The sequence below is a fragment of the Benincasa hispida genome, chromosome 6, assembly GCF_027475165.1.
Source record: "Benincasa hispida cultivar pf3 chromosome 6, pf3_genome.v1.1, whole genome shotgun sequence".
Classification (NCBI taxonomy): Eukaryota; Viridiplantae; Streptophyta; class Magnoliopsida; order Cucurbitales; family Cucurbitaceae; genus Benincasa; species Benincasa hispida.
Genome location: NC_143483.1, coordinates 36,997,862 through 37,024,837, shown reverse-complemented (window position 1 = coordinate 37,024,837; position 26,976 = coordinate 36,997,862). Strand labels below are relative to the sequence as shown.

Here is a 26,976-nt window from a genome sequence, read left to right as displayed (position 1 = left end):
ATTAAAAAGTCATTTCAAACATAAATTAAGAGGTTGGTCTAAACAAAAAAATAAGTTTAGAAGTTCAAATTCTAGGAAACTTTAATCCAAAATGGTATATTCATCAGTGATCACATTCTTTTACGCCTGACTCAAGTAAAGGTCAAAGGATGGGTCATTCTCGTCAACATATTCTTTAGATTTTTTTTTGGCATATTGCCCTTCACTGCATCAATCCATATACCAGTAATTTATGCATTAGTAGCATCCTTCAATGGGGTTGATTTTGCAGCTCTACGTCGATCCATTTCCTCTCTTTGCTTCTCTAATTCTTCTATAGTCGTCCCCAACTATCAACAATAAATAATTAATTTAGTAAGTATAATATTGTTATTTATTTCAAGAGTAGTATTTATATACAATTACACTTTAATTATAAAAACTTATATGTCGTAAGATGATTTGTGTTGACTTCAAGTTTGGGTCAATCATATCCAACCTTCTTTTGACCTTTGATTTTCAACAAATAGAAATTATATGTTAATAGGGTACATAGTCTATAAGTTTAATACCGTGCTCTATTATACTTAACCTGTTTATTCTTGGGGTCTATCGAGGCTTACACTCCAATCGACGAACAAAATCTACTTGTTGCATATGTTGATGGACTAACAATTGTCCAATCAATAGGTAAATTAATTTTTTTTTTATTAATTTTACGTTTTGTAACAAGTTTAACCATACAGTTTAAAAATAAAATCTTTTTATACCCTCATAACAGAGTTTCCCTTCTGGTGTTTCGACAACCTTTCATATACCTCCTACTCATCTATGACATTGTCGATTATATCGTCTGGATCTTCAGCAGGCTATTACATGTCATAAGCAGTACACAAGATATCATGTATTGTTAGGATTTAAACTATAAAATTCAGTTCATTGACATTTTATTACCTTGTAGCATGTGTTTACTCTCCGTTCTATTTTTTACTCTTCTGGTTCTTTCACTTTAGATTCCTGTGGTTGTTGGGTTACCATATTAGACAATATGTTTTTCCGTTCTCTATTCCCTGTTCTTCCACCTCCTTCATGCTCATCATCTCTCTTTGACTTTAATTTTTCAACGCCACAAGCCATATTAAGATTTGGATTGTCTTGATTGTCTCCTTTATCATCTTCCATAGTATTTAGTGTCTTTGTGAATTCAAATGCCGCCTGTTTGTATGTAAGAATTATTCAACTTTTTGTATGGATTAAATAACTACATTGTAATTATAGAACGTACCATAAAGACTTCACCGGTATTTTGAGTATATGCATGCTCCTCCATTCTTTTCGTTTGTTCCAATATCAGGTTCATTTTATCCATCAATTCAATCATTTGTTGCCTCAGGGAGTCTTGGTTCTTCATTAGGACCTATTGATTTTCATTGATTGTTTGATTCGTCATCTCTTGATGTTTCTCCATCCTTTCTAGTTGCTCTGTAATATGTTTGGTGTTCATTGATTTGTGTAGGCTTTTATTAATTGTAAGGTCCACTACATGCGTTTTTGGTTTTTGCTTTTGAAGTTCCAACTAAACTTCTTGAACTACTTTTTTCTCTTCTTCAAGGAATGGCTCAGACCATGACGTTTTTCATTTCTTTTGGAGTGGCTAAGAGTGGACAAATTTCAAGCTACAAAACATAATGAAGAGACAAAAATTGTTAGTAAACATTTTATTACTTAGATTGTTATGCAATATATATGTAATTCAATGTTACCTCGAGTGAATCGAAAACCTTCTTCTTCAAGTCCTTTTATTTTGGTTGGCTATCAGCAGCCCAATTTATTATTCTTGGCATATTCATATTAACTCTCCTTGCAAAGCAGTTTTGTCCAGTACTAAGGGTAGGTATGACTTTGTATGCCTATGCTAGGATTGGGAATACAAATCCTCCTATTGTCAATCTTGTAGCACACTTAGCAGATATGGCATTATGCATCACATCAACCAGAAGGTCAAAGACCAACTTACCCCAAGGATAATTTCTAAAAAGTTCCTCTGTTGGGATTGGTGTCCTAATTCTCCTGGTGATCTCATAGTTTGTAAACATTTTGTACACATTGTTATTAATAAAATAAATGTTATTATATTTGCATTTACTCATATCCAATAAACTAAGATCTGTGGTTATTTAATGTAAACTTAAGCATGTATGTGAGACATACAAGTGGATCATGCCTTAAGTAATAACCTAAATGGTCTATAGTATAAGAATAAAGGAGGGATACCTTATTCTGGTGACACTGCACTACGAATACGACCCGCTTTGTAGATATTTACAAGTGTTGTAAAGTGCTACAAATGGTCTGATCCTGACCATTCATGTGGAGACATACGAGTGGGGGTGTCCTATACAAAGAGTTTGTATAAGACCGAACCACGAGATGATTAGTCTCTTTATATAACGTCGTTGATAATTGGGATTTAAATTTTACTAAAATGACCATAGGTGACATGACTTTAATCTTGAGTGAATTGGAAACTCCTGCCTATGAGGGCGGTCCTTTGATTAGTATGGGTGAGAGTGGCCAGATTGCTAACTCAACAAGCTTACCTTTTTGGGGATTCGACTGATTGGGGAGCTAGGAACTTAGTTACACAAGATGGAATTCACTCCTTCCCTGAAGTAGGGGTAAGTAGATAAATTACTCCCTTAAAGGTTGATTTCGGGTCTTGAACATAGTGGTCACACCCTCTCTTTGGAAGAGAGGACTCAGCCATAGTAGGACTATGACTTATTGTTCATTAAAGGAATCACTGGTACTTAAAGAGTTAGATGTAACTACAGAGACAAAATGGTAAATTGGCCCAACTGTACTTACGAGTGATTTGTGAAGGGTCATCGCGCTGTTGATTGGTTATATGGACACAAAAATATATCTGTAGTGCGAAGAGTGTAATTGTCGGTCTTTAGTGGAGTGTCCGGCAGTTAACGAATGGTGGATCTCGTGACTAAAGAGTTTAGTAAGTTATTCACGTACCGTTGGAGCTTCAAGCTACAGGTCATGAGGTCCACTTGGTAGCTCAATGGGTTCAAGTTGAGAATAAGATTTTGGGTTAGTTTGAAGTGTACAAATTAACAAGAGGAAGTTTAATTATATGTGATATAATTAAATAGTTCAATTATATGTGATATAATTGATTTAATGTATGAGATACATTAATTGGAGGAATTAATATAAATATAATTGATATTAAGTACCATAAAATAGAAAAAGAACTATGGTTTATGAAATATTAAAACTATAGGTTATAAATATAACATGAAAAATTGGTTATCATATTTATTTATAATAAATTAATTATATGATAATTAATTCTTTTTCTCTAATAACCGATTTGAGTGGGAGGTTATTGAAAGTTTTATGGTAACCGTGAGATAAAAGGAAAATTATTTTCCAAAATTTAATAGTTGTTTCATTCGAAAAATTCTCACGTCAAAAAGCTATTAAGTAAAAATAGTTTTTACTAAGCGATAGCCATTGAGAGCATAAACGATCGTTTAGAGTTGACTATACAATCGTTGCTACACGATCGAGTAGCAAAGTCTATGCGATAGGCTTCATTTACTAAACGATCAAGTACTTCATCTATACGATAGACAGTGTTCTTATCTCTCACTTACTCGATCGCATACCTCCTGTCTTCCTCAATAGTGTTCTACATCCGTTCGTGAATCGAGTTGGAGTCAATTGGGTTTGAGGAGCATTCAGACGTTCGTGGAGGCTGTGTTTGTGTTCGTGTTGTTGGCTATTCCAATTGTTGCGTTTGAGTGCATTGTTAGACGCATTGGAGATTGATTGAGGGATACTTGAAGAATGGTTCTTCAAAGGTATGCATCCTTTATCCCTTGTATCATCTTATAGCATGTGTAATTTCTGATTATGCATAATCTATTTGTTTCCATTTAAGATTATAATCATTGTGTTCATTCAAATTGGAATTTAGAACGATCCACTTCCGCTACTCATGGAGATCTCTGTTTTGTAATTTCCTTCAATTGGTATCAGAGACAGGTTGTTCTCATATTCAAAATTCCATTTCTGTTTTGAACTTCTTTTACAGTTGTGGTGGGTTTTAAGTTTGTTCTGCAATGGGTTTAAGAGTTAAATGTGTTTATGGATGTATTGATGGATGTTTACAGGATGATTGCCTCTATTTAAAGCTTTCTTTAAGTTTACAAAGTGTTAAATTGTAAGGGCTCCTATGTTTTTGGGCATAATTAACAAGCAATCGAGTCTGTATTCAAAGTGTTTGAAGTTGTTTGAGTCATTCGTGATGAAGTTTCGAAGCATGGAGATGCAGTTCTCATCGAGGAAGAAGACCAAAGGTTGGTCGTATCGTGTAGCCCAGGCTAAACGATTGTGTAGAAAAGTTCTGCCCGATCGTGTAGTATTTACTAAACGATCGTATAACTAATATTAAACGATGGGGTAAAGAGTTTACTCTATCGTGTAGCATTGGTTGCTCGTTCGCATGGACGCTTGAGGTAAACGATCGCGTAGAGTATTTGATGCTCGTCGTTTAATAGGCACGCACACTAAACGATTGTGTAGCTCAGCATGCTTTATCGCATAGTCACTGGCTACACGATCACCCAGTATACGATACCTGACGCTTGCTCAGCGATCGTTTAGACGATTATGCTTCACTGCAGCTGTTGTCTACTTGATCATTTAAGGCTTGCGTTGCATGATGCGCGTTGCACGATCGCGTGATCTTTATACTTCATTGCATAGTCAAAGGTACACGATCGTTGCTAAACGATTGTTTATGCTCATACAGTGACGCTAGACGATCACAAGGATTTGTTACACAATCAAGGAGACACGATCTTCACGCGAACGGTTCAAGACCCAGTTCCCCTATTTGAACTGATAGACTCGTTGCTATTTGTAATAGTTAGCTTTATTCTTAAGAATTTTAGGCTAATTATCCCGGTTCATCAACTTTTACTTAATATAAATGAGATGTATGTTTGTTCATATGTCATAGTGTATGACATATAGTTTTTAAAACCCACCTTAGGTTATGCATTTTATTCATGCATTATATACTATAAGTGTTATAATATAGTAATTGGCATGATGAAATTACAAGAAAGCATGCTCGTGCATCATGAAATATAAGAGTTATATTTATGCATTCATTAAGCATATTCATGCATCATTAAGCATATTATAAGAGTTATAGTATAAGGGTGTATGAGAGCATGTATGCTTGGTTCATTGCTTTGTTATATAAGTGTTATATATCAGTAGTAATGAATGAGCAATGCATGGAGCATGACACTTAGGTTTATTTATAAGAGTTATGAATGCCTTGTATGTGTTGCTTTGTATTGTGGATGGTTTTAGTTGTTTCCTGTTATAAGTGTTATAATAGAAATTAGAACTAAAATCAATAAGAAAGAGTTGCATGTGAACTTAGATGAACTCATGTTTTAAAAGGGTTTTAAAATTTGATTGAGATAGACCTAAGTTCATGATTTTAATGAGATTAGATACCTAAGTTTAATCTTTTAAATCAGTTTAATAGGATTAAATTGATTTCCATAAAAGATTAAATTTGTACTAAATCTATCTAAAAGAGACCTTTTGTCTAAGGCTGGTTCTGTCAAGGCTAGGGTATTTAAGTTGATGGAAATGGAACACCCCTACCTGAAAACCTACCTGGAAAGGTGAATTAGATAGATTTACTGTAAGCATGCAACAGTTGATCAAAGACTTCATTAAAGAGTTTAATAAATGATGATCAAAAGTTGTTAAACTTTTCAAAGTAAGCATTACTTTTAGGCAAACCTAAAAAGTCACTTAGTTAAAATCCTTAGCCGTGTTTTTTCTAAGTAAACTAAACCCTAGGTTATAAAATACTCAGTGGGAGGAAAAGATATATATGATATGTCAATTCCACTCACGTTTCTCCCTTAATGTTCACACCGTGAGATTCATGTTTGGTCTCGTGGTGCCTTGGGAGCATCCCTCTTTGGATGGTATTTGTATGAGTCAATATCAAGGTGGACGAATAGAGTATTTATAGTAAGTGGGTGAAGGATGTGTGTCAACATGTCCTACGGTCTCCTTCATTGGTTTGCACTGTGAGATCTTCTTGCACGACCTCATGGTGCCCTGGAAGCGTCCTCCTTTGGATGGTTTGTGCAGTTGGTCAATATCAAGATGAAATCCAGAAATGGATATGGTCGATTTAGTTTTTGCCCCAATCGGATTTTTTCTCTTCGGGTTGGCTGCTTGGGGCAGAACTCTAGGATCTAAAATAAAAGGTCACACTTACGGGAAATTATTAAGCAAGTTAATGATTTCTTGATCAAATCAATGATGGTTAGTTGTTATAGGAACAAAAGTTGTTTTGGTATTAATGACTGGTTGAGAGTGTCTTAATACAGAGGAGGGATAAATTGACTACCCTTCGGTGGCTTTGTCCTAAACCATTGAAACGTCATTGCAAACTAGATGTCATACGGGATTCATTTAGTTTTTGCTAAACCAAATTGGATTTTGTTTTCAAGAGTATTTGCTAAAGTCTAATGTAGATCAATGTGTTTGTTTTTCAGCAACATGTATGATTTTTCGTTAATTGTCTCTTTTAATTTGACCGATTACATACATTTGAAAGAGTCTCTTAAAACATATTTTGTGGTAAACGACCTCAAGTTTGTCATGGTTGAGGAGTGTCCTCGAGTCTCGACCCTTGATGCACCGTGAAATGTTCATAATGCATATGAAGTGTGGATGAAGGCTAATTCGTTGGCCTGACTTCACATTTTGGCTAGCATACCTGATGCTTGGCCAAAAGGGTTGAGAACATGGTCATTGCACGTAAGATCATGGACTCATTGCAAGAATTGTTTGAACGTTAGTTCTCACTTTTTGAGCAAAAAGGGATGGATGACAAAGAAACCAGTAGTGTCAATTCTCAAGATAATCTTCAGTCTTTCTTGAATGTCAAAAGACTAAAAAAGAAAGCAATTGTTGCTAACTCTATAAAAGTTCATCGACGAGAAGTGTTCTCTGAAATGGAACTTGGAGTTTATTTAGGTTCTGGTAATGATCCCACTACTCTCCAGAAGAGAAAGAAGTCTAAAGACAGTAAATGTGATTTATTTGTCTTGGAGACGTGTTTGGTAGAGAATGATGATTCTGCCAGGATACTTGATTTATTTGCTACTAATCATGTAAGTTTTTCCTACCAAGGATTTAGTTCCTAGAAACCGTTGGAAGATGGAGAGTTGACTCTTCGAGTCAGTACTGATGAGGTTGTTTCAGCTATTGCTGTAGGTAGGCTGAAGTTGGACAAGAAACGTTATCTATTACTGGATAATGTTTATGTACTTCCTCATATCAAGAGGAATTTAATCTCGATTTCTTGTCTGATTGAACAAGTTTATACTGTCTCCTTTTCTGAGAATAAAGTATTTATCTTCATGAATGGTATGGACATTAGTTTTTGTTCAATGGAAAATAACTTATATGTACTAAGGCCGTTAGTCATAAAAGTCTTGCTTAATACTGAAATGTTCAGAATAGCAACAACTGTAAAAAGACCAAAGGTTTCTCCTAAAAAAAAGGTCCATCTTTGGCATCTAAGGTTAGGTCACATCAACCTCAATAGAATTGAGAAGTTGGTGAAATGTGGACTTCTAAAAGGTTTAGAAGAAAACTCATTACCGGTATGTGAATCATGCCTTGAAGGTAAAATAACCAAACGACCTCTTACTGGAAAAGGTTATAGAGCCAAGGAAACATTAGAGCTTATACATTCAGACCTTTGTGGTCTGATGAGTGTAAAAGCTCGAGATGGGTATGAATATTTCATCTATTTCATAGATGATTATTCAAGATATGGGTATCTATACCTAATGCAATATAAGTCTGACGCCCTTGAAAAGTTCAAGAAGTATAAGGGAAGTTAAAATCTTGTTAGATAAGAAGATAAAAACACTATGATCTGATCGTGGTGGAGAGTATATGGACCTCGAATTCTAGAACTATATGATAGAACATGGAATTAGGTCCTAACTCTCGGCCCCAGGTACACCTCAACAGAATGGTGTATCAGAAAGGAGAAACAAAACCTTGTTGGACATGGTTCGGTCTATGATGAGTTATACTCATCTTTCAGACTCGTTTTGGGGACTTGCAGTGGAGGCTGCATGTTATATTTTGAATAACATTCCTTCAAAGAGTATTTCTGAAACACCTTTTGAGCTATGGAGAGGCCATAAAGGTAGTTTACGTCACTTCAGGATTTGGAGATATATGGCCCACATGCTAGTGGCTAACCCTAAAAAGTTGGAACCACGTTTGAAAGTTTGTCTCTTTGTAGGCTACCCCAAGGAAACGAGGGGTGGATACTTCTATGATCCGAGTGAGAATAAGATGTTTGTGTCAACGAATGCTATCTTCTTGGAAGAAGACCACCATCAAGATATGTTTGGTGTCTACATATACAATATCCTATTTCGGCAGAAGGAAACTCTTTAAGATATATAACTAGGCCATTTTTAGTTGGTCACTATCAGAACCACCCTTGCTAACCTTAAAGCTTAGATTGACAAACCTTCTCACAACTGTCTTTTCTCCCTCAAAATATAAATCTCTAATATGACCATCCCCTTTAATCTTCTCCCTATCTATGTTAGGCAAAGGTCCACAATTTAGGCCTGTAATTAGAGCAAATTCTCTAAGGTCAAATTTTAACACCCTACCTCCTATGAAGAAGTTTAATTGTGAGGAAGATCTAGGCTTGCATTGTCTCTTAATCAAGTACACCAACATTTGGGAAGACTGGTTTGTTATAGAGAAGTCAAGGAAGTGACCAAATGGAGTTTCCTTAAACTTTTCTAGAAGGGGTAGGTCCTACAAGTCTCTCCTTGAGTACCTCAATTACCTCTAATTTTTCTAGTAGGTTTCTCTATACGGGTTCATCCCACTTTGATTTTGGCATTTAATACAATGCATCCTAAAAAAACCCGTAATAAACACTTGTTATAAAATTATAACGTTATTATATTATATTAGAGGTTTGATAAATATATCATTCAACAGAACATTGGTTTTATTACAGGAATGTGCTAATCTGATAGATTAATTGAGGTGTAATTATATTGTTTTCATCATAAAACATACAACAGTATTATATTATCCTTCCTTATATTTTATCATAACTAACGTATCAAAACACGACTTAAATTTATATTCATCTAGCCAGTCACATTACATCATTAAGGTATAATTATATTGTTTTCATCATAAAACATACAACGGTACTATGTTAGTTATAATAAAAAAATATTGTATATAGTACAAACCTCACTACTTTCTTCATCTATAATAACTTTTCGAGCTTCCTATTTTTTCTTATTTCCTTTTTCATTCCCCTTCTTAATGATTGCCTTTAAGGATTAACATTAGAATTTTATATACATCAAACTATTTTATGGATTAACTTGAGAAACATTACCTTTTTTTATTTGTTTTCTTCAATGGTGGAGTCTTCTGGCTGTGATGTTACTTCTTCGTTGCTATTTGGTGGTCCTTTAACCTCCTCATTGCTATCATTTTCAACGTATTCTTATGTGTGTTTTTGATTTTCTGTTTCCTCCATTGTCTCATCCAGTGTTAGTTTCATATTAGAATGATTCAATTTGAACATAATTCGGCCTAATTCTATTATTTCATACCTTTTTCTCTTCAATATCTTCTTCATGTTTGTCGATGTCACTTAATCTTGTCTTTCTTTTACCCTTTATTGGCACTTTTACATTCTGTAAAAAAACAACAAACACATGATTTCAAGGCATCTATTTAATAATTGTTATATGAAGAAGTATGAAACGTCAGTTACCTTTAAATTTATTTTTGTCCTTTTAGGTGTTTCACTTACATCAAGGATCGTTCCACTCTATTCTCTTTTCTTAGATTGTCGTTTCTGACTATTTCTTTCAACTGGAAGACTTTCCATTGTGTTATTTGGTATCTGTATCAATGCAAACAATCAATTAATAGTTCTATTTATACAACTTACAACTAAATAATTACACTTTGATTATATAAAATTGCTTCTATAATCTATCGCATGCAATATTCATAAAACAACCTTCTTATTGAAAATACAAATGTACCTCCTCGTCACTACTTAAAGAGTGGACTGATCCAATTTTCTTTGGCTTTCTTCCAATTATCCCGACAGCACGCAATCGGTCACTACTTATCTTCTCTTTTACTATCCCTTTTAATAATAAAAAAAAACAAGATATTGTTCTTAAAATGGGTACATATTTTCGGTTGGTGATCCCTTAAAAATTGGTATGAATCTTAGTTTTCTAAAAAAAAAAAAAAACAAATATTAGATATTTTGAATATAAAAATCTCGCATGGGTACAGAAGAGCATGTATGTGAACCTTTGTTTTAGTATGGAAGATTTCAAGAATAAAGAGTATCCGGCCGGAGCACCTCCTATCGACGGGTGGAGCGTGGACGGCAGCACGGTTTTGATTGCTTGAAGAACGGTCGTCGACCTCCTATGGAGCAGAAGTTCGAAGATGGAAGGGTTGGGAAGAGGAAATGTTAGAATGGGGAAGAGGAAAAGTTACGTGGGAAGAGAAAATGATGATTTAAACAGTGTAGGGTTAGATTTTTAGAAGATAAATTTGCAGTGATTTTAAAAGCATAATGGTACTTTTGGGTGAGAATAATTATATTGTATCTAGTCTTTTTTCTTATTAAGCATTGTAACTATGTGGTAGGGATAGTTTCGACTTTTAATATCTTGATTTATTTATTTTTTATTCCGACTACCTATTTTTACAAATGGAAAGTATGTTTGCTAATTTTTCAAATGGAAAGTTAAATTATGCTAGTTTTCTTGTTACCCCAATCCAATTTTGGTACATCGAGTAAGGTCCATGGATTAAGTTATGGATGTTTAAGAGGTTGGGCTAATCCAAGCCCGACTAGATCCGTGCTTGAGGCCTAAGGCTTGAAATCTTTTTTTCTTCCCTATAAAATTTTAAAGATATAATGTTTTTTATAGTATAAGAATCGAATAGAAACAGAAACTCAAATCCAATAAAAATAGACGAATAGCATAATCTAACATAAAGAATGGTCTTCAACCCACACAAAAAAAATTTGGGTTTTCGAATTTTTTATCTTATTAATTATTAAGAAAATTTTGGTTTTCAAATTTTCCATCTTAATTTAAGAAAATAAAAATGGTTAAAATAGCATTGATATGGTTGAAGAATATTTATATTTACCCCCAAGAAATATTAAAAAGTTTAGTTTTCTTTTCCTTCTCAGTTCCGGGATAGAAATCCAAACATGTGATCCTTTGGATGAGGTATAGTGTCTTCTCTGACTTAACTATATTCAAGTTGTAAAGACGAGCATAAATTTGCTATCATATTGTATACGTTAATGATCAAAAGGTAATTGTACTAATTTTATAGGTTAAAAGAGATGTTGACATAAGTATAGCTCGATTGATATAGGATAATTTGCACATGAATTATAATATAAATTGAACTATTAATAACAAATTATTAAAGTTGTATGTCAAATAAGGATATATTAAAAAAAGTCAAATGTAAATCGGATTTGTAAGGAATCCTCTTTTAGTCCCCTTTTTATATTATATTTATAGTAAGATAAGAATTAAGAGTTGCTTTATTAAATTCATAAACATTAAAGTATCAAACATATGATCTTTTACCGATAGTCGAATATTTTAACCGATTAAGTTATCATCAACTTGGCCCATTATCATACACTAAAATATATAGATATGTTGAAATATGTAAGAATTGGGTTATCACTAAGCTATGTTTATTTTGACTATATTAATATATTAAAAAATTATTATTATTATTATTATTATTATTATTATTATTATTATTATTATTATTATAGTTCAACCAGCGATGTATGAGATTTTAAACCTTCAACTTCATATAATGGAGCAAATACCCATCGTGGATGAATTATACCCACTTAGTTATGTATGAGCTAATTGTAATGCTTTCATAAATTTAAGATATTAAACAAATTCAAAGTAGAAATTAATAGGGAAAAAAAACGTGAAACATGTAATTCTATATATTATCAATTCGATTGTTAGCTTGAGGTAGAAAATACATTAATTATCATTTGTGACCAATTTTAATTCAATCCACTAAAAGTACTTTTTTAGAGAAAAATATCTTTTGGGTCCCTATGTTTTGGGATTAGTTTCTATTTGGTCCTTAAATTTCAAAATATTACATATTTGGGTCCCATTTTTGTAAACGTTTGGCTTTTTTGTTTTTTGTTTTTTATTTTTGAAAATTAAGCCTATAAATACTACGTCTACCCTCAAATTTCTTCCTTTGTTATCTAGTTTCAAATTATGAAAATTAAAAAAAGTGGCTTGTTTTTTAATTTGAAATTTGGGTAAGAATTCAACCATTGTAAAGATGCAAATCATTGTAGGAATTGAGAGGGAAATAAACTTAATTTTAAAAAACCAAAAACAAAAAACAAAATGGTTTGCATTAACACTAAAGATGGAAAGTGGGAATTTAGTGAAAATTTGATATTAAAGTTGTAATTCTTGAAACTTAATAATCAAATTGAAATAAAACTCAAATCTCAAGAGTAAAATTATAACATTTTAAAACTTAAATCCTAAAATAAAACCAAACTCAAAACTTATTAGTCATCTGGCCCACTGAATGGAGTTAATATGTTGAAGTTAGTATATTTATGTTGTAGAATTGTAAAATAGAGTTCCTCGATAAATACGAAAAGTAAAGAAAAATGAGAAGGTGAAGTTACTCAATGTGAAAAGCAAAAATGAAGGAGAATATGAAATTCCTCTATGATGTGAAAAATGGGGAAAAAAATTGAAAGATGAAGTTCTTCTATAAATGTGGAAAAATAGAAAAATAGTCGAAGATGAATGTACTCCATAAATGTACAAACTTCTATAATGTTTATAATTAAAGTCGATTTATTTATACCAAACTTAAAAAGTTAGGCCAAATGGCCTTTAGCGACTAGATGTGTAATATTTTTAAAATTTATGGATAAAATAAAAATTAGACCCAAAATATATAGATTAAAAGATATTTTCTTCCCTTTTTTTAAAAAAAAAAAAAAAAAATCTTGGTATTTTTTCCTTTTGGTTAATTAGTTAATATTCGATTCGTCACATCTATTTTAGGATCGCTTCCATATTACAACAGAAGAAGACGAAATTAGGGTCCAGAAGCTTCCATTTTCTTTCGCTGTCAAAATAAATAATAAATACGTTTCAAATAAAAATAATAAATAAATAAATAAAGGCGTGGAATCTGTCTTCAATTCAAATTCCATCCAGATCAGAAATGATTAATATGATCTCACGCTTCCGATAACCTCAGAATTCATGGCGGAGATTTCTTCTCATCTTTAAATTCTTCCTTTTTCTCTGTAGGATCAACATCCATTTGCAGGAATCTTCCTTCACGATCACGAGGAATTTCAACCATGTCTTCATTTCGACGCTAAAGCAACGTCTTCCCCACCGCTGCTCCTTCAGTTAAGTCGTATTTCCATAGCGCCCACTGGAATGTTCTATGTTCACTTTAGAATTTTGTTGAATGTCTTGTTCTAAATCTGGAATCGACTTCAATTACGGCTGTAAAACAACGGTTTGAGTTTTATAAATTTGAATCTTCTTTTTCTGACGAGTTCTTCGTATGAACGAATCTGAATTTAAAATCATTTGAAGAAAATACACCCGTTTAGTGTTCTGGTTAAATTAGGTTATAATATAGTTTTAGCAATAAAATTTTGGAAGTTTTGTGTTGGATTCGATCCTTACGCAAAATCATTCTAATCCATTGTTGTTGAAGATGACAACCATGAAATATCAAACATCCACCATAAGAAGTATTTTTTAGAAACATCATTCGTAATTTCATTGATAGTATGAAATTACAAAAGACGAGAATACCGAGATGGATTACAAAATGCTATTTCACTGTGAAATAAGGGATGTAAGATCATAATCAAAAAAGAAAGGGGTGAATTTACACTAAATGAGCAATGTATACAGAAGGTGACAAAAAAAAGAGTGAAATCCATCTTTATATCCATCACGTGTCAAATGGAATTTTCGAAAACGAAAGATCAGAGTGCAGGAGGATGTAGAGGGAAGGAGATAATAAAAATCACACTTTGTTTTTTATAAAGTTTATTGTCGTCTAAAATATTACACTCAGCTGTACACACGGTTGTACTTCCTCAAGAAATGCAAATCAGAGAAAGAAAACTAAATTGCAGACCATCTAATTTCTCTCCTGAAAATAATTGAATGAAAAAATAAAACTTAAAACTAAACATATGTTCAAAAGAGGGGAAAAAATGCAAGCTCACAACATAGCTTCAACATTAAAATGGACACCAAATGCTTAATGAAGAAAGAAAAAGAATTAAAGATGTTTGCAATGGACTCCAAGCAAAAACAAAACTCGGACTTGTCCATCAATCATGAACACAAGTCTCTGGGAAACAGAAGCAGCTAAAAATGCACTGAAGCTGTCCCTTCCACTCCTTACCAGTTCCGTCCGACCACTTCAGAAGGCTCCTTAGATCTAACAACATATAGATTTGAAACACAAGCTTCTTCCACTGGTAATATATAACTGCAGGAAACTGAATGATATGATCAAAGGAAACCATATTAAAACAGTTGAAGGGCCATTTTATGCTTATTCTGTTTCCATTTTGGCAACTTATAAAATGCGTCTTTAGTCATTCCAAACTTCTCCCTGAACTCTTCTGATGAGAGGTACGTCTGCAGGGTTGCAAATTTAAACATCTCAGAAAAAATCATATTAAGAATCTACGGATTCTAGTTGAAGCATAACAACTGTTTTAATATACCTCTCGTTTTGTCACATCAATGTCTGAAACGGGGTCAGTTGATGTAGTTTTTAGGCGCTCATATGGATATATTGTGAGGCCTTCATCATCTTCAGTCTCGCCTTCTTTCATGTCTTCTTGTATGGTGAGAGTTTCAATTCTGACCGTCTTTGTGTTCTCCTTCTCCTTATCCTTTACCTCCTTATCATTATTATTAGTCTCTGGTTTATCATTGTTATTAGTCTCTGGTTTAGGCTTGGGAGGCTCTGGAGTCACTTCACCCAATGTAAGGTAACTATGTCAGTTAAGAATACCATGAAAATAGTCTCCATAGATCCAGAAATTGAAGCCTACCTTTAATTGAACGCGGTATAATAGCTTCTCGAGCAGGTGGTGGCTGTTCAAAACTAGCACTAAGGGCTGCTATTGATGTAGATTTTGCAGCAACTAATTTTGCTGAATCTGGGCTCATTGATTTCGGGTAGATCTTTCTAACAATTGGGGGTGGAGTAGAAAGGTTTCTTGAATTGGGGTTCTCGAAGTTAGCAGCCAATGCATTGAAAGCAGGAGACCTCCCCCTTACACGGACCCTTTCAGGACTGAAAGACATGCTCCTAGAGCGCTGTGATTTGTCTGGCACCGCAGACCTCCCACCATATGATACTGGTGTTCTTCGCTTCGGTTTCTGAGTAATAGTGAAGTCACTTCATAGTGGGGCATAAAAGAAACACCAGAAACTAGGAAACGCGTGTGAAGAGCGGAAGAGGGTAGTTGATGATCATGTGAATGCATGAAGTATATTAGACTTCGATTAAATTTCACGATATGCAGCAATAGCTTAGCAAACTACAATGGCGGCCATTAAGAGTCTTCCAAAGAAGTGATAATTGAAAAGAACATAACGCAGATTAAGAAAATCAATGGACCGTGTTTGTGTGTGTTGTGGGTGGTGGTTAAGAAGTGAAACTATAGAAGAAGCCTTACATCCACAGTAGGAGTGCCCCCACTTTTGACTATTGTAAGTTTCCTTTGGAACGAGTTTCCATGCATCTGTTTAAGATTGAAAATATAAATCGCTTGCAGATATTTTATAGGCATGTGTTCTAAGATAAATGTTGAATGTTTACCGAAGATTTTGCAGAGTCCCATTTAAAGAAGCGTGTGAAGAAAGGGGGTTCACTTCCTTCCGTGATAATGTATACTGGAGCTTTAGAAGATAGATTTTCCAGTAGAAAATCATGTTCTAGAAATTTCTGTTGCAATAAAAAAAAAATACCAATAATGAAAATAACACTTCGTCAAAAAGTTTGACCAAAAACTCTCAAAGGCAATGATGAATGAACAAACTGGAAACTTTTAGTATTAGACTCCCGAGATATGCAAAGGACACAGAACTGATGACATTGATATATAATCAACTTAGATATCACATTGGTGGGGAAAAGAAAGGGACAGACAGAATGCCATAAAATTCCTTCCCAATCAAATAACTGATGATATGACAAGGAATTGAAAAGTAATATGTGGAGTTGGCTGCCTCGAGTGTACAAGATTAACAAAACTATCCTGGAAATACATCTTTCGTACCTCCCCAATAGTTAAAGCATGCAATCTACTCTTGGAGTCGATTTGTTGGCCAACCCATACATATATCTCTGAGTGATTATCCAGAATGTATATGTCTTCAGTCATCAGATCATCTTGATCAAAGTTATATACCTCCACCACCTGCAAAACTTCACATCAACTAACCTTCTCGGGAAAGACAGTCATTTCTATTATTTTTTGAGAAAAGTAAACTTCCCTTGAGTGGGGGAAAAAAAAAAAAAGATTATCAATCCCACTAAAGGAATCTCATCTTCAATTAAGCAAAGTAAGACTTAAAAGATAATTTCAAGAAGACTTCAAATATTGAAGTACTCCAAGGTTTTGGCTATTATTAAGAGTGAGCCATGGTCATAAAATCAGGCATGATGCTTTCATTGCTTACTCTGGCTATAGAAAATGGGAATTAAACTGAAGTGAAAATAGATGTTAGATGATATGACATTAAATTTGTCTTCACCCATCAGCTTAATCTTTTAGGTCAATCAGTGATTTAAGATGATATTAGAGCAGGTTAGTTCAGGAGGTCTTCTGTTCAAACTCCTGCAGTGTTATTTCCTTTCCAATTAATTTGATTTTTATTTGTTAGGTCTTCTTCATATTTCAAGCTCACAAGTGAGGGAGAATATTAAATGATATGACATTAAATTTGCCTTCACCTATCAACTTAAGTTTTTTGGCCAATTGGTGATTTAAGAATAGGAAATCATAAAAACACATCTATTTTCCCAACAAAACTTAGTAAATATAGAATGAAACAAATTGTATACAATTTGTGGGCCAGAACGAGAAAGAATGTACCTTCAAATTTCCTGCAAGTTCATCATGGCCATCACAAGTTCACAGGAAAGGAGGTCAGATGTAGAATTATAAGTATAGCAAGAAGTACAAGATAAAGCATAAAATTTTCACCAGCAGCAAGAATTATACAGACCTCTTGAGAAGGTACAGGAAAATAGGTGAGGATCACTCTCAGCATCTCGACTGATTTTTTGGCTAGGATACTCAGATTTGCCTCCCAGCAAATTCCAAAATTGTTCAGATTCTGTACCTTCTTTTTGTGATCTAGATTGTACATTGGGCTGCTGACAATGGAAACAAGTAAGAAATCAATTAGAAAATGTAACGATATAAAACAATATGCAAAATGTGAACTATTTGGTTAAAGAGCCAGTTTAAAATGGATTCCGGCCTACGCCCGTCTGGTTAATCAAAACTCGAACTCACATAAGCATGACTTCTTTGCCAAAGTGAGAGATTTGTTAAAGCTAACCAAAGAATGGTGTGTGGATGTGAAGTGAGAGAAGCAACAAATTTATGTAATTAGGTATTTCATACAGAACACATTTGTCAAGAAGCTCTGTTAAGAAGCCAAACTCTGTGTCCAAGGTGAGAGAATTACACAACCTTTATCAAATCCAATAACCGCTCAACAAGTTCTTGATTATCTGAGTTTGTAAGGCTTCCAGACCATGTAAAAACATTGGAGCTACTATTCAATATGTAGCAGTAGGAGGAATTCAAAGACGATGCAACCTGGCGAGGGAGAAAAAAGAATTGGGAAAGGTAAGAATATATATATAAAGACAAACATCCTTTCAGTTTCAGTTGTGATTAACATAATACGAGTGTAGCTTTTGAGTTACATTTAGTTGTGACTTAACATGATAACAAATCAGGAGAATTTTCTCTGTCATTGATATCTAGTTCACACATTGTGTTTCTTAAATCAAATTAGTATCTGAACTCACATGTGGAGGAGAGTGAAGATAATATGTAGAAAATATTCAATTAACTTTAATCTGTTCACTTTACCTTTTGCAATCATTTCACTAAAGACATGTTTGTCATATGTGTGCATGATTAAAGAATGCTATAGCACAGAAAGTAAAACCACTTCAGGAAAAGTGAATACCGGGTCTACTTGTATTGCTTGCATATTTTCGGGTCCAGAGCCCTGGACTCTAAATAATGCAACCCCATCCTCTCGGTAAGTCTCATCTTGAATTTCCTTCTCAGCAATATAATTTTTGTATCCCTTACTTAGGCCTCCCTGAAGTGTATTTCATCACATTATCTTATAGCCAATCAAAATGCAGATATAGAATAAGGAAAAGAAAATTTCTCCTACAACTTTCTTTAGCTGCAGATTAGATCTAACAAACCTTGAAGACAACAAAGCTCTGGAAAATTGAATAAAATTGTATCGGTTCATTCCCTTCATAAATTCGTGCCTAAAGTACAACAATTTGAATTAGAAACAAGAAGATACGTAAGAAATGAATGTGCATCAATGGACAATCACAACCCAAGTGATGAATCTACCTGGACTGGAAGAAACTTTAATGACTCGACCATCTTGTTTACCACTGATAATGCTGAAGCTCTTTCTTCCTGGAGAAGATGATAAAAAAAAAAGCCCAAAAAGAAAAAGGCCTCAGATCAGGATATATTCATGTAGTACAAAAATCATTATGTATGTATATGACAAAATGTCATAATATCCTAAAGTATATTAGACAGTAGAAAATATGGTGGACAAAACATCAGGTACACATATTGTCAAACCGAACATAGCTCAATTGGTATAAGAGTATGCACGAGATTTGTGATTCAAATCCTCCGACCTCAATTGTACATTAAAAAAAAGGGACAAAATCTTGTTTTCGTCAGAGTGCCCATCACATGAAAAAGCTCTACTTTTGATTTCCTATTCTAATTTCAAAACGATTAGCCACAATTGTATTAAAAACTACAAGCTCATCAACGTCCAATTAAACAAAATTTGGATCTCTCACAAAAAAAAAAAAAGCATACAAGGGATAATGGAAATTTAAGATGCAAGATCTATTAATGAAGAATAGAACATGTTGGAAGTCCTACAGTCAAATTAATAAATGATAATCCATGTCCCAAACTCTTGACCAAGGTAATCTATAAACCTAACAAAAAGGACAAAGGAATATTTAAATTGATGGCATTGGCATAGATTTATCCTAACACAACAAATTACACTTAAAGCATTACTTCCCAAATTATAGTTTCCAAAAGATATTTTGACATAACAATAATTCCTCACTCTAACGTCTCCCGTGGTCAACATGTTAAAGTGTAGGCATCGAATGCTTAAATGAATGATGAGGAACATTAAATTTCACTATACATATATTAATAAGAAACCAAACTTTAATTGAGAAAGATGACATGATATACAAAGGCGTACAGAGAGAGAGAGAAAACAATCCCAAGAACAAAACAACTCCACACCCATTACAGAAAGCTTCTGGTTGAGGGAACCCAGAAGCTTTCAGAGCATTTATTACCTCAACGCTTTGCTTCCCAAACCATGTTCCTATAAGATATTCATCTTTATCGTCTCCAGGATACGAATACTGAAAGATATAGCAATCTCCACTGTAAAATTTTGACTGATCAGAGGCAGGAATGAGAATCTTTTCATTGCCACTGACTCGCCAAACCTGTCATGAAGGAACAGGAATCGTTGACCAGAAGGAAAAGCACTCAGCTAAATTTACAAATGAACTCAGATGCTGGATGGTTCAGTACTACATTTTGCTTCTATATAGAAGAGCAAAAAATGAGAACTCATAAGAAATGAAGATCCAGAATGTCCAAAAGGTAAATGACTGATCTTAGGTACATTAGCAATTGCTGATTAATATAGTTGACAGATATCAGATATTCCATAATATGTCTCAAAGCAAAATAGATGCCTGCATTATATCTACTCGTCCTCTATGTGTAAACCATCCCCTTCAATGATATTTGAGTCACTTATACCAAAAGAGGAAGTAAATATTATCAAAAGAGATTTCCATCAGGTCCTTATCTTTTCAAATCTATGTTAAATTCTCATCAAAATTGTTACTTCTGGGCATCCTAAATACGGGCCAACCAAAAACTGGTTTCTCTACATAGTCCATGTCAATTATCTGAAATTGGCTTTCATAGATGGACTAAAAGAACAAGAAGAAGAGGTCATTAAAAATAATAGTATTGAGTTACAGTTTTGAAAATAAGAAATGGGCTTGAAAGCTATTTAGAGGAAAAAAATAAAAAACAATAGAAAAAGAAAGAAAGAAAGGAAGAAAGAAAGAAAGAAAGAAAGAAGAAGAAGATTGAATCCTCAGAGGCAAAGAGAGAAGAAAATTCCTTAAACGGACTCATTTCCTACAAACAATTGCAAGAGCTACAGAAGCCACACCTGCAAGTTCCCAGTGCAATCAATGTATGGTTGGGGTTCTTCTTTTACAGGATCAGCTTTTAGAAGACCCTTGACATTAACTCCTTGACGCTTCAAAAGAGCTAAAAGAAACGCCAAAAATCAACACACAAGAAATGAAATCAGTGAAGTAATATAGCTAAGATCATAAAATTGATATGTGGACAATACCAACGGAAAAAGATTCTAAAGTTTTTATTTTCTAACCTGCAACCTTTCCTCTACCATCCTCTGACACAACTACATTGGTAACTTGAGGCCATGAATCAAATTTAGACCGGAATGTAGCGGTCTCAAAACCTTCAATCACACAAGTTAATTGTGATTTTGGTCTATCAGGTCCATGCACCAGTTGCTGTTCACTTAACAACACAAAGTAATAAGAAATTATACAATGTCATGTTACACAAGTTAAACAGATTTGCAGGTAAAGGGTGAGCTGACCTCGGCAGCAGCAGTCGCCTTTTTGCGGTCATCAAGAGAGGTATTCCTTCCCATCCATGCAAATACTTCAAATCCAGAATCTAGAATATAGCATTTCTGTGTTTCTAGCAGATCCCTTGTCAATGATCCATCACCAAGAGGCTCCAGCTGCCCCTTCTCAATTCTTTAAAAGCAAACATATAACTTTGAGAACCACAGAACAGAGTTTAGAACTACAGAATAACAGTTACCAATTAACCATCTCATCATGGAAGTCCAATGTATTTAGTTTTAGGACTTGTTGGTGATCATTGGTTATTACACTATTAGCTGAAGATAGTTCTAGCTAATGATAGAACAATCAATGATTCTATTCAATAACCTTGAAACGTTTTAAAAAGAGCAGAGAAATGTATGTGTATGCGTGTATATTAAGATACTTGGTTACATAACATCTCGACTTCCTTATCTGGCTGAGGCATACATTATCAGAAATATCACAGAAGGAGAACCTAAAAAAGGAGATAATATATTACCGAAATAGCTTAGATGGATGAGAATCATCAGGCCTATCCTCATCACTAGTCGTTTTCCTTGGAAGTGGAGCAAAGCCACCAAAAAAGCTCCAAAATTCTCCAGTTTCAGGATCAGCCATCAACTTTCCATCCTCTACAAAAAGTTAACTCAAACTGATATTCCTCAACGTTCATCTTTCACTTCCAACTCACAGATCAATCGTTAACTTACCAATGGCAGCAATCTCACATTTTCCATTGTGATATGTATCTTTAACATATTGAACAACTTCCAATGCTTTTGCTCTCTCTTGAATAGACGAGTTCGAACCATTAAATTGGAAAATTTTGGACTTGGTATCTAGGATAAAAATGTCATCGTGATTGAGTGAAGATCGACTGAAAGGAACCTATCACCACAATTCCAGAAAACTCAGCATTCATAAAAGGCAAATGTTATCAACTGATACCCATACAAAAACCAGAACTTGCCTCTTTAACATGGACAACACGTTTCCCTTTACACACGAACAACCGAGTTTTATGTTCCTCAGCCTCAGCATGTTTGAACCCAGATGCAAATCCACCTTCTTGTGGTATAATACATGGTTTAAAACAGGACAGGAATTTTTCAGTCTCATGACCTTGAACCTCACGATATTGTACAGCACGTCCACCAAGAGCTGCATCTAGTTCAATTGTCTTGATGGCAGCAGTACCGGCTTCATCCTGTGTACAAATAAGTCGCCAAATCAAAACGTTGTGCAAAAATTGGATGTTGAGAAGAACTTAAATGATGTTGGAAGCATTTACCTGAGTGGTATCCCTACCAAGCCAGTAATGAATGTCATGTCGCAAGGTTCCACTTTTTAAGGAGGTTGTCTGCACAAAAAGGTTTAAAACATGAAAACATTCATATCGCTTTCATGCCAAAAAAGTACAATAGAAATACAGGGACTAAAATCGTTTTCAGTTTCTGAGAACTCGAAGTCAGGGAAAACGTCTGGTCTACTAAGTTCCTGAAGTTGTTTTCTCTCAATTTTTTAGTTTGTTTGATGATCTGTTTTCTAGAAAAAGTGGACTATGAGTTTGTGTAGCGAATGCTTTGTTTTATAAATTTGAGATTCATAAATGTTAGAATGTAGTATGAGATATAGCGAACAATTTCAATCTATGGAATTAGCAAATTGAACACTTGGGACAAGCAAATCCCATACATCAAATGTAAAGGTCAGTTTCTCACCTTATGTCACACATTCCTTAAAGCTAACTTGAACATAACTAAGGCATATGCTCTTGATCAAGAGGTTAGAGGTTCAAATTTTCCCACCTTCACTTGTTGAACTCAAAAAAAAATAAATAAATAAAAACAGTAACAACAAATAAATAAACCCTAAAGCATCTAACTAAACGATAAATTAAATAACTCACTCCTAAACCTTCAACCCTAAAAAAATTATAGCATTACAGCCTTAGATATTTTTAGTAGTGCAAAATTGGAATTCAACTAATACAACACAACTCCTGTAATAAATAAATTACAGTCAGACACCTTAAAGTGCTTCCCATTTCACACGTAACCCAAATCCATCTGTCCTATCATGTCTAATCCTTTTGTAGCAAAATATAGCTACATGTGGTATTTAACACTTATAACGAGTTTAATGGCATTCAACAAGCTGAATATAATCTGTCTTAATTCCCAAACACATACTGGAGACTAGATACATATAATGCCTTCTTAGGCAAAAAAGTATGCATTAGAAGTAATCTTTCACATATCATGGAAATATATGTATGTTTGTGTTTCAATTTAGGGAATTAGAATGCATCCTTTACCTTAAGAACGATATAGGAGTCACCAGTAAAGAACCTTCCATAAGAAGACTTTGAAACAGGAACAGGATTAAAATTTTCAATGCGCCATATTTCAAGCCCACTTTAAAATGTCAAGGAACAAAATGTGAAGTCATAGAGGAATGAATAAAAATTTAGTACCTAAAGTGGATATCCAACACAGAAAAATTCAAAATCTCATACACAAAGGATACGCCTTTTGTCCTGCCCCCTGGAACGCTGGGTCCAAATCTCTCATGGAGACGGCCATATTGTTCTTGCAACTCTAGTTTTATACTGTTTCCCACTACTCTGTCAGAAATACAGCTATTCCACCCTGAATAACAAAACAAATAACTATGAAATGAGCCGAATTGATTTTGAGCCTGTTTGGAATGACTTTCTAAGTGCTTAAATTAAGACATGGTACAAGTAACCCAAAAATAGGAACAAATCAACAAATAACGTAGATGAGAAATTGGCCTCTTAGAGTGTTAAATCACCCATTGACCCAAAAGCTTAAGCTGATGGATGAAGGTAAATTTAATATTATATCAACACTTTAACACCCTCATTCACTTGTGGGTTTGAAAATTTGTAGAAGATCCAACCGGTGCAAATCGATATTAATTGAAGATGAAATTACATTGGAGGGGTTTGGACACATAACCTACTAGACCTCCCACCCTTATGCTAACTTAAATTTATGAAAGAAGAATAATATTATTGTATTTCTTCTTACTTATATAAAACAACTGCAAGGTCTTCTTATAAAGGAGAAAGACTACCCACCAATAAAAAAAATATATTATCAATCTAAATAATAAACAAATACAAAATACACAATAAATATTACAAAAGATATAAAACATCCAACTAGTGTTATGGGAAGAACCCTCTATCAGTCCAGGAGGGAGCGAAGAAGAATTGCCACCTAATTTATCTTAAATTAGAAAAATAATAGTAATAAAATTTCAAAAGTTACCTCTAATTTGTCCCAAAAGCAATTCTTAGAACTGAAAGGTTATACAAAAATTAAAACCTAAAATTTTGTCCCTCCTCAAAATTCACTTCCTTTTAAAATTCATGGATCCACCCCTGACTATCAACATTTGAAAATTACTGTCATAGCATTAGAAAAACACTTCTCCAAGAGAACTCTCAAACTCAATCTAAACCTGAATGTGGTAGGCAACATTTACTAACTAAAGAACCTCAGAATAGTCTTCAAGCAAAGTTTAGCGAAACGCTTGGTGAATTAAACAACCAGAAGACAAGGCTTAGAGATGAAGGAAATGCAGTTGGATTCACCCCCAATATACAAACATAAATGTATGTAGTATATATAATATAACCTGTGCACTCTCCTAGAATTCAACAATGCCAATCTTTGATTTAATCAAAGTTGCATCTTCAGTACAACAGCTTAAAGCCTCCATTTCATAAGAGAAATTAACAAATAACTATAGTAACTAAAACAATTCCACCAAAATAAACGTATCACACTAAGGCCATTTGATTACCATTTGGTTATTGATTTTCTAAAATAAAGCATATAAATTCTACTTTCAGTTGTGTGTTTCTTTGTTTTGTTGTCTACGTTTCAAGGGTATTTTAAAAAGTAAATTTTTAAAACTTGTTTTTTTAAGAATTTGACTAATACTTCAAATGTTTACTTATGAATTTAAAAATTTTTGTCAAGAAATTATGATAAAACAAGCACAATTTTTCAAAACCAAAAACAAAAAACTAAGGTCCCCTTTGATAACCATTTGGTTTTTTTGTTTTAGTTTAAGTCTATAAACACACATTCCATCTCCTAATTGTTTTATTTGTTATCTACTTTTTACCAATATTAAAAAAAACCATGCCAAAATTTGAAAACTAAAAAAAATAATTTTTAAAAACTTGTTTTTGTTTTTGGAATTTGGCTAAGAACCCAACTCTTGTACTAGAAAAATGCAAATCATAGTAAGAAAACGAGACGAACGAGATTTAATTTTCAAAAACCAAAAACAAAACAAATATCAAAGGGAGCTTAAACTAATTAACAAACTCTCTAACTCCCTAAAATAATTCATACTTCTCAGAATGAATTAAATCAAATCTAGTAGCTATAGAATTCAGCTAAACCAAGCCACAGAACATGTTCAACATCACCAATCGATAAAAATTATTTGAAAAAAAAAAATGGAGCTTAAACTAATCAGCCAGCTCTCTAACTCACTACAGCAATCCATACTCCTAAGAATGAATCAAATCAAATCAAGTTTCTATAGAATTCAGCTAAACCAAGCCATAGAACATGTTCAACATCACCAATCGATAAATAAAACCAATCCCAGAAAACCCATTACTCGATTAGATCAAATACTCAACGCTCAAACAAAAAAAAAAACGATTCGACCAAAACAAAGCACAGAAATCTGCAACTTCACAACACCACCCCCAAACAAAAATCCCCAGAAAACAAAGAACAACCATGTTCCAGAAACTAGCTAAGCAAGTAGAATTCAAACCCCAAACCTGAAACCAAAAGAAGAAAAACGATTAAAGAGCAAAAATCCAAAGAATCAGAGATTGAATTACGAGTACCTGAGGCCGATTAAGACAATCAGGAACGGAAAATCGAAGCAGAAGAACACCCAGATCCAGTCCCAGGATTAGAATCATGCAAACAATACTGTTTTCCACTTTTCACAGCGCATAAGAGAGAGAGAGAAGGAAAAAAGGGGAAGGAGGAGAGAGAAAGTAAAGTTTTTGAGCTGAAGAAGAGAGAAAAGAAAGGAAAAAACAAGTAGAAATCTAGAGAGAGAAAGAAAACCCAAAAAAGTATATGTATTTTGTACTGAATCTGAATAAGAGAGAAGAAGAAAGAAAGGGAGAATGATGAAGGGCAAGGCGTGCTAATCACTAACTGCAACAGAAGAACGAACCCACACAAAGCAGAAATGAACTGTAATGTTAAATTTAATAATCAATTAATTCAAATTAATTTTTTTTTTTTTGGGGGGATTTCAGTATGTGACAGATAAGATTTGTTCTATTTAAAATATTTTTTTTGTCCCATTACTTTCAAATATTCAATCTTAATTTTTATACTTTTGAGAAATCTTAAATCTAGTCCTAGTGCCTGTTTAATGTTGATTTTTCAATTTTTTTTATTAATACTTTTATTATAAATTTTGAAAACATATTCACGTATTATATTTTATTGGACAAAAATTGTTATATTATTATTATTTAACTAATTTTGATTAAAAAAAGTTAACTTTAAGATGTATAGGATATTGAATTGAGTTATGAAATCTAATATGTTAGGGGTATATATTTGTTGTGTAGGTTATAAAATGGAATATTTTGAGAAAGATGAGTTTCTATATGCACTTCGATAGTAACACCGACTTATAAAATTGATGAAT

General features: G+C 33.6%; 1 protein-coding gene and 1 long non-coding RNA gene across 4 annotated transcripts; both read right to left on the bottom strand.

Moving 5' to 3' along the window:
• Positions 1–10,169: 10,169 nt before the first annotated feature.
• Positions 10,170–10,707, bottom strand: LOC120079672 (uncharacterized). The gene is made up of 2 exons (XR_005482310.2): positions 10,447–10,707; positions 10,170–10,273 (listed from the first exon to the last, which is right to left on the bottom strand). It is a non-coding gene; the product is annotated as an uncharacterized LOC120079672 (long non-coding RNA).
• Positions 10,708–14,229: 3,522 nt separating this feature from the next.
• On the bottom strand, positions 14,230–26,542 carry LOC120079217 (villin-4-like). 3 transcript variants are annotated; one of them, XM_090314690.1, is made up of 23 exons: positions 26,150–26,542; positions 23,770–23,891; positions 23,558–23,657; positions 22,532–22,600; positions 22,211–22,447; positions 21,951–22,128; positions 21,740–21,872; positions 21,225–21,387; positions 20,988–21,135; positions 20,763–20,863; positions 19,861–20,016; positions 18,863–18,931; positions 18,703–18,771; positions 18,453–18,590; positions 17,945–18,073; positions 17,472–17,619; positions 17,339–17,349; positions 16,520–16,660; positions 16,060–16,185; positions 15,917–15,982; positions 15,287–15,617; positions 14,954–15,207; positions 14,230–14,864 (listed from the first exon to the last, which is right to left on the bottom strand). In XM_090314690.1, the coding sequence occupies exons 2-23, from the start codon at positions 23,823–23,825 to the stop codon at positions 14,751–14,753; spliced, it is 2,937 nt and encodes a 978-aa protein (XP_090170816.1). In that variant the 5' UTR covers positions 23,826–23,891; positions 26,150–26,542; the 3' UTR covers positions 14,230–14,750. The 3 variants fall into 3 exon arrangements, with proteins under 3 accessions (XP_090170816.1, XP_090170815.1, XP_090170817.1); XM_090314689.1 differs by having other exon boundaries at positions 17,472–17,622; positions 26,150–26,540; XM_090314691.1 differs by having other exon boundaries at positions 14,954–15,198; positions 17,472–17,622; positions 26,150–26,540.
• Between the last annotated feature and the right edge of the window lie 434 nt (positions 26,543–26,976).